Genomic DNA, 14,142 nt, shown 5'->3' with positions numbered 1-14,142 from the left:
TTTATATGATTGTTCGAACTGTGTTTTATTATAAACCGGCGCACTTCCGAATGTAATCCAGGCGTCTTGTAAACGTTCGACGTTGACCAAAAAAAAATTATTTTGGTTCCAAAAAGGTCTAGGACGTTCAGGACGCAAACTGAACGCACATTGTACGTTTTTGGTATGTCCGGAGCCCGCTAAGTGGAAAATAATTTTTATTGACTTGGGTCTGTTTTTACCCAAATTTATGGCACGACGTAATAGAGATGATGTAAATGATATAATTTCATAGAGATCAAAATTTATAATTAAATAGAGATCAAAACTGATCTCACTTCATTCACGTCGTCTTCAAGTCATTATATTAAACACAAACGACTGTCTTTATTTCATAAGATGTCAATAAATGAAAAAAAACACAAGTGTTCAACTTCTACATTTGTTATAAATAAGTATACATCAATGTTATAAATTATAATACAATAGGTTCATATAAACAGTAGCTTTAAAAAGCATTGGGAAGACAAAACATTTTACAAAAAAAGTATAATATATACAAAAATTTTATTTATGTTTGAGGTTTGAAAGATGAAAGCAAACTGCGGTCGGCGAGCCGAATTTAAAAGGAGACACCTTAAAAATATAATCCAAAAATCACTTTTTTTCATAATCAGTATTTGTATAATAACAGGATAATAACAATACTCATTTGCATTAGTGATATTTATCGGATTACTCGCGGACCGGAGATTGCTTATATGTGAAAAAGGTTACAATTTATTATTTTTGGCTTCATAAGTTAAAAAAATCTTAATTTTATTTACGCAAAGATTTTTTATCAAAAAATAAAAAAATACATAGAATAGAGAGGAAACATGCTAATTTTAATTTAAAGTTGTTAGAATCAGTAAAAATAACGATAAAAAATTTACCAATTGTTTATAAAAAAACTATAAAAGTCAAGATGTTGTATCATCCGCGAGACTAAAAAAATACATGGAGTTTTCGCTGTTGCGTCTCACTCCAAAGTACATAAAAATTAGACCATATAAAAATACTTTATTAAAAAAAACGATTCGAAAAACACCGAAAATTAATGAAAAATATTAAAAAATACATAAAGCAAACTAAATTATAACCGACTGCGTATCTGAAGGCTGATCTTTTTTAGATTCATCATTTTCAGTAAGAGAATTATACAAACTTTCTTTATTTTTTTTGGAATTTAAGGTTCTTCGAAGTTGCAGTGATGGAGTCTTATCAGATTCTTGTATATTTGTTGCAACTTTACGGTTTATATTTTTGTATACTGTATTCAGTTCAACTTCTACTTGATGTAAATTGATTCGCAGTCTTTGCAACTCCTCTAGTGAAATTTTTTCATTTAAAGATAATTTCCCGGAACTACAGTCACTCTGAACTCTAGCATTTGAAACTTGAATGTTCATTTCTTTGATGCAACTTATAAGATTTTCTCTTTTGTTCTCTAACTGTGCTTTGTACTTCTCCAAAGCAACCAAATTAGGACTAGATAAACCAGAAACAGAAGTTGTTGTCGTCGTCACCGGTGTTTTAGAGACATTTAACTTGATTGGTTTAGGTTTAATTTTTGGCGGAGGTTTTTTTAAGTTTGTACTTTGACGTTTAAGAATAGCTCTTCGAATACTTTCCTGCTGACGAAGGATTCCTTTGATATTTTTGAAAGTCTCGTCAGCATTATCTTTTTCTGGAATGTTATCTAAGAGCTCACCTAAGTCGTTGAGATTATCATTCGAATCATTAAATTTATTTTCCTCCAACAAATTATTTTGAACTGATCTATTATCATTAATATTTGTTGATGCTGAGACTTCTACCTCTGGTTTCATGTTTTCTGTATTACATTTTTGTTCACCAGTATCTTTAGATATTAATAAATCATTACTATCTATATTTTGGTTCACAATATCTGATAATGAAACAGTTATTAAAGGTTTTTCAAAAATCGAAGATTCAACAAGTGAGTGCGACTCAAGCAGGGCCCCCTCATTTTTAAGTAAATCCTTTCTAGTTTCATTTGATAGTTTGCTTTGTTCTGATTGTTCGAATTCGCTAACACCCTCCTCTGACAACGGATTTGAAAAATCGAAAAATTCAAAATCCTCATGTGTATCTTCATTTTTAAACGATTTCCGATCTATTGTTCTAGAAAGTCTGTGGAAAAGTATTCCCATAGAAACAGCAACCATCCACTTATCAGATAGAGTTTGATTCGATGTTTGGAAGAGAGCAAAACTTTGTTTATTGTCTTGTAAATAATCTAGTCTAAATACAAACCTATCTGCTGCTGGATCGCTTTCATCCATAACAGAAACTCCTGAAAGATCAATTGATTTGATAACCTTTTTAGTATTGGTTAGTTTTGAAATGTAAAAAAAACCCTGACAAATCCTACAATATCGGTTTTTCTTCTTCCATTTCTGTTTGCTAGATGGCACCAGTTCAGTAAGACCTCCTAAATAAAAAAACTGATTTATAATTCTTAATATAATTTGCAAATATTTAAATAACACGCAATAGTTAATACAAAATGTAATTATAAACTATAACATTTTTATTAACATATTAGTGTTTGTATATTAAAATTGAATTATAGAAACGATTGTAAAAAAACATTGTTTTAAATTTCTTTTGAATAATTGAATAATTTAAATTTGCCAATAGAAACTATACCAATATAAATTTAAATGATAAATTAACGCATAAATTAAAAAAAAAATTGTTTTTATGACAAAAATAGACAAACAGTTTAATTAAAAAATATTCACTTGGGGGAATAAAAATATAACAACAAAGTATATATATATATATATAAATATATATATATATAAATATATATATATATATATATATATATATATATATATATATATATATATATATATATATATATATATATATATATATATATATATATATATATATATATATATATATATATATATATATATATATAACAACAATATGTGTGTACAAACTAAAAATGTAAACAAAGGTTAAAAATGACTGAAGAATGAGTTCAGACATGATAAACAAATCTTAGTAAAAAACAAAAAACAAAATTGTACTTACAGTTTCAAAACATAAGTAACACTTTTCAAAATGGTATGAAAAAAGACATTAAAGCTGTATCTATGTCACAAAACCCATACACAAGCTGGAAAAACATCAAATATGTATAAACTATTTAAAAAGGATTACAATCGGTTAATAAATACTATTACTACCACCTACAAAAAAGCAAATCCAAAATTAAAAGACCATGTAAACAAAGAAGGAAAACAAATTTTAACCAACCATGAAGTATATAAAAAAATTGAAACAAACGGATCCTCTAACTATTTTTTCACTTTCAAAGACCTTTTTTAACTTTGGGTTGTTAACTTTGTTAACATCTGTGTCTTTTGAACCCTTTAATCTGTGTGTCTTTTGAACCCTTCAAAAAATAAGGACGAATTACTAAAGTAATTTTATCAAAAATAAATTGTGAACTTAAAAACATTTTATGAATCAATGGCAAAGTACGCAAAATGCTGTAGACTGGTTTAAAAAAATCACCAATAAGCATTTATACAAGTTTCTAATTTTTGATGTTAACAATTTTTAGCCTTCCTTAAATGATATTACCCTCAACAATGCTATGAATTTTGCCAATCATCTTATAGTTATCAAAAGTAAAAACAAAGCATTGTTAAAGCATGCAAGAAAATCCATTATCTTTAATAACTTTGAAGCATGGATTAGAAAAAGACAGATAGCTCGATGTTATGTTGGGGGCATTTTACTTAGATTTGTTCATCACGTCTGAACTCATTCTACAGTAATTTTTACATTTTTGTAACAGTTTGTTTACATTTTTAGTTTGTATTAATGGCTGATGGTTGACTTCGGGCATGAAAGTTTGCTAATCAGCTATTTTTATTCATCTAAATAATATATATATATATATATATATATATATATATATATATATATATATATATATAAATATATATATATATATATATATATATATATATGTGTATATATATATATATATATATATATATATATATATATATATATATATATATATATATATATATATAAATATATATATATATATATATATATATATATATATGTGTATATATATATATATATATATATATATATATATATATATATATATATATATATATATATATATATATATAATTTTATGAACATCAATAAACACAAGTTTCTCTCGATACTAAATTTATTTTTTAAAAGAAAGTTTTACTAAATTGTTGTGACCACCGTCTTCAGCTTAAAAGTATCAATTTAGATGAGGGACAATATGTGTCATCAAAATTTTGGACACCATTTATGGCGCACTTACGTCAGAAAAAGATGAAACCATCCCATTGACATAAAATAGAACTACCATTTTAAAAATAAGATAGAAAAAAAAACAACAAAAAACTTCAAGCTGAAGACGCTGGTCACAACAATCCAGCAAAAATTTCTTTTAAAAAATAAATTTAGTATCGAAAGAAACTCGTGTTTATTGATGTTCATAAAATTATATATATATATACATGTGTTCATTCAAAATATATATATATATATATATATATATATATATATATATATATACATATATATATATATAAAGCTCTATTATTTAATAATATTGAAAACTGTAACATGTATTAGTCTTTGTATTATTATACACATATATATATATATAAATATAATATATATATATAAATTATATATATATATATATATATATATATATATATATATATATATATATATATATATGTATATATATATATATATATATATATATATTATATATATATATATATATATATATATATATATATATATATGTATTAACATACCAGATATAGTGCTTGGATCTTCACTTTTCTCATACTTTGTTAATGGGTTTATATCATCATTTGACGTAGAAATACTGGCTTGTTTAAGTAACTTGGGATGTTTTTTACGCAAGACTACAGAAGCAGTTAAGTCATTGTTCTGATCATTATTAACAACTTGGGTATGTATATTATGGGTGGCTTTTAACTCCTTTGTCCATGTCTCACATGTCTCACTATTAGATGCCACAAATACATAAGAGTTATTCTCACCTTGAAAACAAATTGCATTTATTGGCAAAGATTCATCACTTTTATCTGTAATAAGATAACTGGAGAGTTGAATTATATTAACAGGTTGTGGATCTTGAGCACTGGAGAAAACCTCTAATATCGAATCTTTAAGAACAAGCCAACGATCATCTTGACTAGTTTTAGTAATTTCAACAAAATTGCCTTGGAGTTTTATATTTTCAATAAAAATTTTTGGAAGCACATCAGGTGCCGGATTCATGTTTAAAGCATTTTCCCCTAAAGAAATAAGACTTGAACAAGAGTCACATGCTGAGTTAATTTTGATGTTATGCCCTGAAAAAGTATTTGAATCAGTAAGAGAATTAATAGAACTTGACTGTGTGCTAAATGTATTTGCAGTTGAAGCATTTGAATCATTTACATTGTTTTTTCCTTCTGAAAACGATAATAAAGATAACTTTCTAGAGCTATCATACATATTGTAAGAAGGTAAGCTTTTATTTGAATTGCTAGGAGAGTCATGAGAGTCTTGAAGTTTGTCACCTCCGAACAGGGCTGTAACCCAAAGATTAAGATCTGAATCTGAATCCAGGGAAAATAAATATTCTTTCCCTAAATTTAAATCAGTTACTTGATATCGAAAAAGTGAGCTATCTATATCTGAAAATTCTTCTATTGCAGCATTCTTTAAAGGAACTTTAAATAAAGGTTTAAGATCGGAATCATTTCTATAACAATAAAACACTTTTCCTGATATTCGACAGAACCGATCTTCAAGAGTTTCATTTGTATCTTTTATTATAACTTGTTTTAAATGTCCTCGATATGTTTCTTTAAGCAATGAAACATCTTCTTTGTTCAACACATAAGATTTATTTTTATTTTTTCTAGTAAGCGTGTCCACAGTAAAACTACGTATGAATTCTGAAATAGTTTTTTTCTGTGGATCATTAGAACTTTGTTTATCTGACTTAGTATTATAACTCAATATTGGATCTATAGATTTTCGTTTTCCATTACTACCACTTGGTAATGATTTGGCTAAAGAAAAACTTGAGTATCCATTTTGTTCTTTTATTTTTTTCCATTCTTTATTTGACAAAGATTTACTTAAAGACAAATGTATAGGCTCATTGATCTTTTTATTTACAACTTTAGGGTAGTTTTCTTTTAGTTTATCTATCAAAATGTCATCTGCATCAATTTGTTCATAGTGCACTTTAAGGAAAGCATTTTTCCAATTTTGACACTCTCTGGTGGAATTTAACTTCAAAGTAATTTCTTTATTTTTTGTCTCATCTTGTAAACGCAAAATTAAAGGATCTGTTCCATTTTCATCAATAACTTTAATATTTATAGCTTTATATTGAGTAGTTGGAATTGTAGCAGTTATATCACTGTAAAATTTCAACCATTTATCTTTGGTAAGAACCATAAAGTATTCAATGTGTTGAAAAGTTTGTTTTAAAGCTCGAAGTTCAATCACCAAACTGCAATATATAGAATCTTTAATTTCTGTTTTACTCCTTTCAGAAGTATTGTAAACTTTTTGCTCAAACAATGCAGTAGAAGATTCATTACATGTTGGATAATCAGAATCAGTCAGCTGTAAAAAATTAATCAATACAATTTAAAAGAATACCTAATAAAGTGACATAAGTTGATGAAATAAAATATTTTTAAAAATTGTTTCACATACCTCCACGTTGCGAATAGCATCTTTTAATGAATGAGAATAGGATCGAGATAATCGAGAAGCATTGCAAGAAAATTTTTCTTCACATACACTACCAACAAATCTCTAATAAACACGAGAAAAGCTTTCTTACTAAAGTAAAACTTTCTATTAGTTTTTTTTTTTTGCAGATTGTTTAAATATTTAGTAGACTTATTTTAAACTATTATTTCCTTAGAGTTTTGAAACATTCAGTCTAATAATTTAAAAAATAATTTGATAGATTTTATAAGATCTTTTAGTAGTAATAGTGTGACTGAATTAGATATCAAGGATTGAACAGATTATTAGGAATTGTTAAAAAAAAACACATACAAGTTGTTTGTATTCCAAGTACTACCTTTAATGAGTTTATCCATTCCAACCAATCATTGTTTGTAATTGTACTTAGAATAATCTTTTGATCTTCTTTGGTACATAACTGGAAACAGCAATTTACTTCACCTATATCACCATTATGAAGAAGTGTCAAGGTTGCATACTTGAGAATTATTGTAACATCCAGGTCATCATTAGTAGAATCCTTATAACAAAAGAAACTCTCATCTTTTAGGCAACACCAACGACGACCCCAATGGTTTCTAAGCTTTCTAAGCAAAACACCTAAATTGAAAAAAAATTGAAAAGGATAAAAACTAAATAAATAATAAAGGCTAAAAAAATTTTAATAAAAATTTTCAACTAATTGAAGATTAGCAAATATGTGACCATTTTTAAAATAGTAACAGCTTTTGTTCTTTTTTTTATATATGTATCAAAAACTGTTTAAATCTGTTTTTATGCCTTATACTTAAATTTTGCGTATTTAATGTTTGTTTTTGCAGAATATTTCAAGATTAATCACTTAAATTCTAATAAATGAAATAACAAAATAAAAATAATGGTTGTGACAAAATTCTTTTGGCAAATTCTAAATTTATAACAAACAATTTACATTAGGCTACTATAAAAAAATAAGCTGCTTTAAAATTTTTTGCATACATGGCAGGGATGTAACTTCATGGTCATCTGACGGTACAGAACAACTTGTTTTTGCAAATTACGACTGAAATTTAGTCAGAAATACCAGTCAGTAGCCTAGTAGGGTGACCAGACAGTTATTACTTACACAAGAGTGTTTAAGAATTCATAGCTTTAAGCCATATTTTAAGCTATGAAGATTTTTTTCCTTGTGATTATTTTAAAAAAACCTTTAAAATGTATTAAAAGCAGTTATATTGTCGCATATAATTTTACTGAACATGGTAAAAAGAAGCCCACTTAATCAAAATTAAACATGCACACATATCAAAATGTTTCAAAGTGCGACAATGTTTTTTAAAACATTGTGCTTAAGTCATTTTTTGAAGCACATATTTTTTTCAATTTAAAATACATTTCAAAATCACATTTCTTTTCAATTCAAAATGTGAAAGTTTCATTTAAAAAAATTGTCATAGTTGTATTTTGAATAACATGAATTGGCATGCGTATTATTAATAAATTTTAAATCCTGTCATTAATGATGCTCATGGAAGTTTTTTCTCAAAAAAGAATTTTTGAAATAATTTAAAAGTTTAAACTGATTGAAGAGCAAAAATAATAAAATAATTTTTCACTTTTTAAAATTTATTTTTGATAATTTTTTATTAGTCTTAATTTAGTAGTCTAGTATTTCAATTAATTTTTTTCAGCTTTTTCTTGCATGGCTAACCCCCACCCCCACCCCCAATATTCAAATATTAAACTCCTGATAATCATAGCGGACAACACAGGTAAGACATAAACAAAATTTCAGTCTCCAGACCAGAAAAAAACATAAAGTTACACCACTGCATTGAAATAAAATTACCTTGCATGATAACACCATGGTCTTCATAAGAACTTTCCTTGCTTATTTTGAGAACGTTATTGTTTTCTTCTTTTTCAGCTGAGTTTTGTTCTTAAAATTAAAATATGCTGAAATAAGATGATTTTGTACTTTTCATTAATACGATTAATTTATATTGTAATTAATATTTTGTATGAATAATAATTATATTTCAAACTAATAGTTTTTCAAAAATTACTAGTTTAAAGTCAGAATTTACAAAATTAGATATTCCTAATATTTGAATCAATTTTGTGTATAATTAAATGCAGGATAAAAATGTGAAAAAAAGTGTTACATATTTATATGAAAAAATTTTTCGTTTTATTTTTTTCTTGATAGAAAGTATTTGTGCCGAAGTTATGCTTTTTATGATTTTTGACTAAATTTAATTTCCATGCATTGGCGCAAATAGATTCTGATTTCAAATCCAGTTAACTTGTTCAACGATATTTTCTTAATGTGTTCTTGTACCAAAAAAAAAACACTGTGCTTATTAATTTTAGAAATATGATGTACCTATCTTTCATTGATTACAATAGATAAATTAACACTTTGGTTATTGTAAAGCGATTTTTTGTTGATCTTTGAGCTTTTATCCAGCCATACCTTGATTTAGTTTCAAACGATGTTTTTTTTTTTTAAAATACTGCTATAGGAGCCTTGGAAAATCCAAAATAGTTCCTTAAAAGATTGGGTAAAGGACTTTCGATCTTTTGTTGTAAACTAAACTAGATTAAAACGTATAAATGTAATTCAAAAATATATATACACATTTTTTCTGTGGTTATTTTAGGTGCTCCAAGAAGATCTAATTTGCTTGCTTTATGTCAAAAAAAAAAGGTCTAGAGTAGACATGGAACTGCTGATCAGTGAAGGATACAGCATTTTTTGGTGTTTGAGATAGCTAACAAACATGGCGCAAACTCCAAACATTTGTATGTATATACTTATGTCAAATAATGATGATTTGCAAAATATTGCAATGATTGAAGGCTACAAATATTGTGATAATTTTAGGTTTCATATCTCTCAGCGTTCATAAATTATGACCATACAAAGTTGTTTTAATTTTTGAATGCTTGGAGAAACAATACTTAAAAATTATCGATGAATATAAATTTAGTTAAGAATAGCAAAAAAAGTATTTTATCAACTTGTTGTCTCACGTTTGGGGCAGGGGGGATAAAATTTTGGGTCTTTTTTGATCCCAGCCTCTAATCATTGCAACTTTTTAAAAAAGCATTTTTTGACATAAGTATAAACATACAAACGTTTGGATTTTGCTTGTTTCTTGTTATAAGAAATAAATATCCTACCCTGCAATTTATTTTTTAAAACAAGAAATATATTTCTTGTTTTGAGAAACAAATTTCTTCAACTATGGTCAATGGATTTACAATTTTGCTGTGAGTTCTGATGAGTTGTTAGCAACTTTGAAAATTTTTAAAAGTTTTGGAATTCATTGTGTCCAAAAAGTCTGAGGGAGTCTCATCCATAGGCATTTTTTCAAACTATGACCTAGAATATCAAAAATTAACCAGTAGTCTGATGAAATATACAAATCAAGATTTAGTGGCTGGTCTTTATCAACAAAAACTGCTTTCAGAAGAATTTCAGCTTTGATTCTATCCATTTTTATATCTTTTCAGAACAAATACCTCTGTGGTTTTACCATGATCTGAATTTCACCTCTGCAGCAGGCTCAATATACATCTGCCAATAGCCTTGTTGATCTTAAAAGCGTAAATTCAAAATAATGCAATGTAGATAAAATAAGACTTAAAATGACACTGCTAAAAACTTATATTTAATTTTGACAAGATAAAATAAAAGTGCTATTTTGATTGATTTCATTTTTGTTATATTTCTACTGATTTTAAGAAAAGTCTGCCATTGGAAAAAAAATTAGAGTTATTTTCTTTGTATTTTACATTTGATTTTAAACCATTTTGCAACCATTGTTTCTAAACAATTTGTTACTTTATGACATAAATTATTCTTAAATAACAAGACTAAAATATCAAAATTTATGAAATTAAATTTTACTTTAAAAATTGCAGAATCAGAAAAGTAGCAGGTCAAAAACTGTGATACCCTGGAGAGAGAAATGTAGTCAGCCATTCTATTGATCTCTTTGAGTGTTTTATTACTCAGAATAAAAACCTGCTTGATTTTAGAGAGATGCAACTTGAATTTCATGAAATTCAAGGTATGTGAAACAGCTCCATAATTGTTAAAGTTCACAATAATCTCTGCAATAATCTCTTCTCAAAAGTCTTAATCTAAATAAATTTAAACTTAGAAACTTATACATTTTATTTTTGCAAATAAGTATTTTAAAGTAAAGTTTATCTTTACTTTACTATTTTTAACTTTTTATGGTTTTATGATATAAATTGTTTATTCTCCAGCTTAAAAGTTTTATTTACAGCTACAGCTATATGAAGCTCTCCAACATAATGACAGGAGGTTAACAAGAATAATGGTTGGCCAACTTAGCTAATCTTGTACAAACCCTTTTGAAATAGCCAGGGCTTAAAGTGGGTGAACTGTATGAGATTAAAAGTATCTAACAAATTTCTAATTACTGTGTATTGTGCCTCAACACTATCATGTTTAAAAACCAGGTTTTTATAATTTCATAATAAATTTGTGCGCTTTTAAAATACTACCAGTGAACAAAAATAATAGTAATAAAAATGTGCACAATTGTTATAGATAGAAAACCTTCCATTATTTGTAATGATGTTATTATGCAGTTAATGATTTTTAAATTTCTATTCATACCGATTGTTTGAAAATACCCTTAAAAACTCAAAAAATGTAAAAATGTTAAACATTAAAAGTGGCACAAGTATAAATAGTCATCCAAAATAAAAAATTAAAAAATTCCATTGAGAAAACAATACCTTGGGAATATTTTATGGCACTCTGCATATTAAAATTTGTTCATGAGGATATATATATATATATATATATATATATATATATATATATATATATATATATATATATTTATATATATATATATATATTTATATATATATATATATATATATATATATATATATATATATATATATATATATATATATATATATATATATATATATATATATATATATATATATATATATATATATATATATATAATGATACTAAAATAAATTTAAATTTTTTTGCCAAAATCAAAAGGACAGCAAGAAATTACTTATAATCAAAATAAGAAACATACCAAACTCAGAATTTAGATCAGTTATAGGTTTCTTAGATACTGTGTTAGACAGACTTTCATTGGAAGTATTAAATTCACTGCAACTTACTTGCTTCATATCTGTCATGGCCCTTTTTCGTTCCTAGATAAAAAAAATTTTTAGTTATATAATTCTGGAAATATAAAAGTTTTATATAAAAACATTTAACAATATAATAATAAGTATAAATATAAACTTTTTTTTAATGTTTATGTTCATTTTGATACTGTTTTACATTAAAACAGTATAAAAACAACTTCACCGTTGAATGAGTAGATTATACAAATAAATTATACAAGCTGATAATAAAATGGTGAGCTGGTAAACCATAAGTCTTCAAAATGTTAGCCTTAAAAACTCAAATATAGCAATTTTAAAAATAGTACCGCCACCACAGCAACCACTATTTTCTTACCATTGTTCCTGGCAGAAATTTATCTTTATTTGTTTCTTTTGCAAGAACTGAAATCCATTTTATAAGTTCACTTCTAGACTCTGCAGCAAAATAATAGATATCAGAATTAACTTTAAACATTTTAAAAGCAAAACTTTTCCAGGTCTCTTCAGCACGATCAAGTTGGTATCCATGTAGTGGAATTTTCAGGTAAGGTTCAGCTACATCAGGACTTCTAAATATGTCTTAATTAGTTGATTACAAGCACAAAGTAGTTATAAATGTTAACGATTAAAACATTATAACATATTATAGCATATAAAAATAACATACAAAATTAATAACTATTTTATATGCTGTTTGCAGCCTTGTTTTTATATATATATATATAAAAACAAGGCTGACAAGACAAAATAAACAACTATGCATTCAAATCCGAGAAAAATTTTTTTTTCCTGTGTTCACATGAACAGCCCTAATATATATATATATATATATATATATATATATATATATATATATATATATATATATATATATATATATATATATATAAATATATATATATATATATATATATATATATATATATATATATATATATATATATATATATATATATATATATACAACCCTCGGAATTAGGGTCGGCATTCAGAAATGCTGACCTAACTGCCGACCTTGTTTTAATGTTTTATGGTTAGACCATGTTTATGTTTTTTGTATCAAATAATTTTTGCTGACCTGATGCCGACCTCAAAAAGATTGAGGTCGGCAAATTATTGCCGACCTCATTTTTCCTAATTCTGAGGGTTGTATATATATATATATATATATATATATATATATATATATATATATATATATATATATATATATATATATATATATATATATATATATATATATATATATATATATATATATATATATATATATATATATATATATATATATATATATTTATATATATATATATATATATATATATATATATATATATATATATATATATATATATATATATATATATATATATATATATATATATATATTAGGGCTGTTCATGTGAACACAGGAAAAAAAAATTTTTCTCGGATTTGAATGCATAGTTGTTTATTTTGTGCCATTTGACATAGTAATTGACTGTGGAAAAAATCTTTCCAATCAGATAATGTTTAGGGGGTGCTCAATGACCATAAAGTTTTACGAAAAACGTGTAAAAAGTTCCAAAATTCCAAAAATTTCTAGAACCTGGTTAGTTAGATTTTTTCCACTGAAATATTGTCTGATTGCGTGCTATATAGATTAATTAAAGTGCAGCAGATTAACTGTCATCAGGGCACCAGACTAAAAAATGTCTGCTAGTGTTTAAAACAACTGTGTTTATATCATTTTGTTAAAATTTGTATTCATAATTTTAATACTATTATTTAACTCAATTTAGAATTTGTTCAAACAGAATAAAAAGGTTTACAAGTATAAATATTATTTTTATTTGGAATTTCAGTTTGACAACAAATGTATTAATATTTTGATAGTACCTAACCTTAGTAACCTATTACAGAAAACTAGCATGGTAGTCTGGTAGTGTATTGTTTGTTATTAAGTGCAGATAATAATAATTTCTAATTTGAAAATATTTATTTAATTTCTTTAGTAATAATTATTATAATATATTGCTGCAGCTGCATAAACCAACAACTGAATGATAAGTTTGTATAATATGGTATTGAGTTTTGATTTTCTCATAATATTTCAGTTATCATTGAAATGGC

At 25.6% G+C, this 14,142-nt stretch overlaps 1 protein-coding gene across 2 annotated transcripts in view; it reads right to left on the bottom strand.

Annotated features, from left to right (window-relative positions):
- Nucleotides 1–407: 407 nt before the first annotated feature.
- LOC101238823 (uncharacterized) overlaps nucleotides 408–14,142 on the bottom strand; it is a 73,862-nt gene continuing 60,127 nt past the window's right edge. For both annotated transcript variants that reach the window (XM_065799218.1, XM_065799219.1), the window contains exons 8-14: nucleotides 12,386–12,599; nucleotides 11,952–12,072; nucleotides 8,696–8,785; nucleotides 7,205–7,467; nucleotides 6,829–6,930; nucleotides 4,896–6,735; nucleotides 408–2,476 (exon numbers count right to left, since the gene is read on the bottom strand). In XM_065799218.1, coding sequence (XP_065655290.1) covers nucleotides 1,110–2,476; nucleotides 4,896–6,735; nucleotides 6,829–6,930; nucleotides 7,205–7,467; nucleotides 8,696–8,785; nucleotides 11,952–12,072; nucleotides 12,386–12,599 — 3,997 coding nt within the window. In that variant the 3' untranslated portion in view covers nucleotides 408–1,109. The remainder of the gene's footprint in view (nucleotides 2,477–4,895; nucleotides 6,736–6,828; nucleotides 6,931–7,204; nucleotides 7,468–8,695; nucleotides 8,786–11,951; nucleotides 12,073–12,385; nucleotides 12,600–14,142) is intronic.

Source organism: Hydra vulgaris, chromosome 06 (assembly GCF_038396675.1).
Source record: "Hydra vulgaris chromosome 06, alternate assembly HydraT2T_AEP".
Classification (NCBI taxonomy): Eukaryota; Metazoa; Cnidaria; class Hydrozoa; order Anthoathecata; family Hydridae; genus Hydra; species Hydra vulgaris.
The sequence above is the reverse complement of the archived record's forward strand: the minus strand, read 5'-3'. Positions and strand labels throughout refer to the sequence as shown.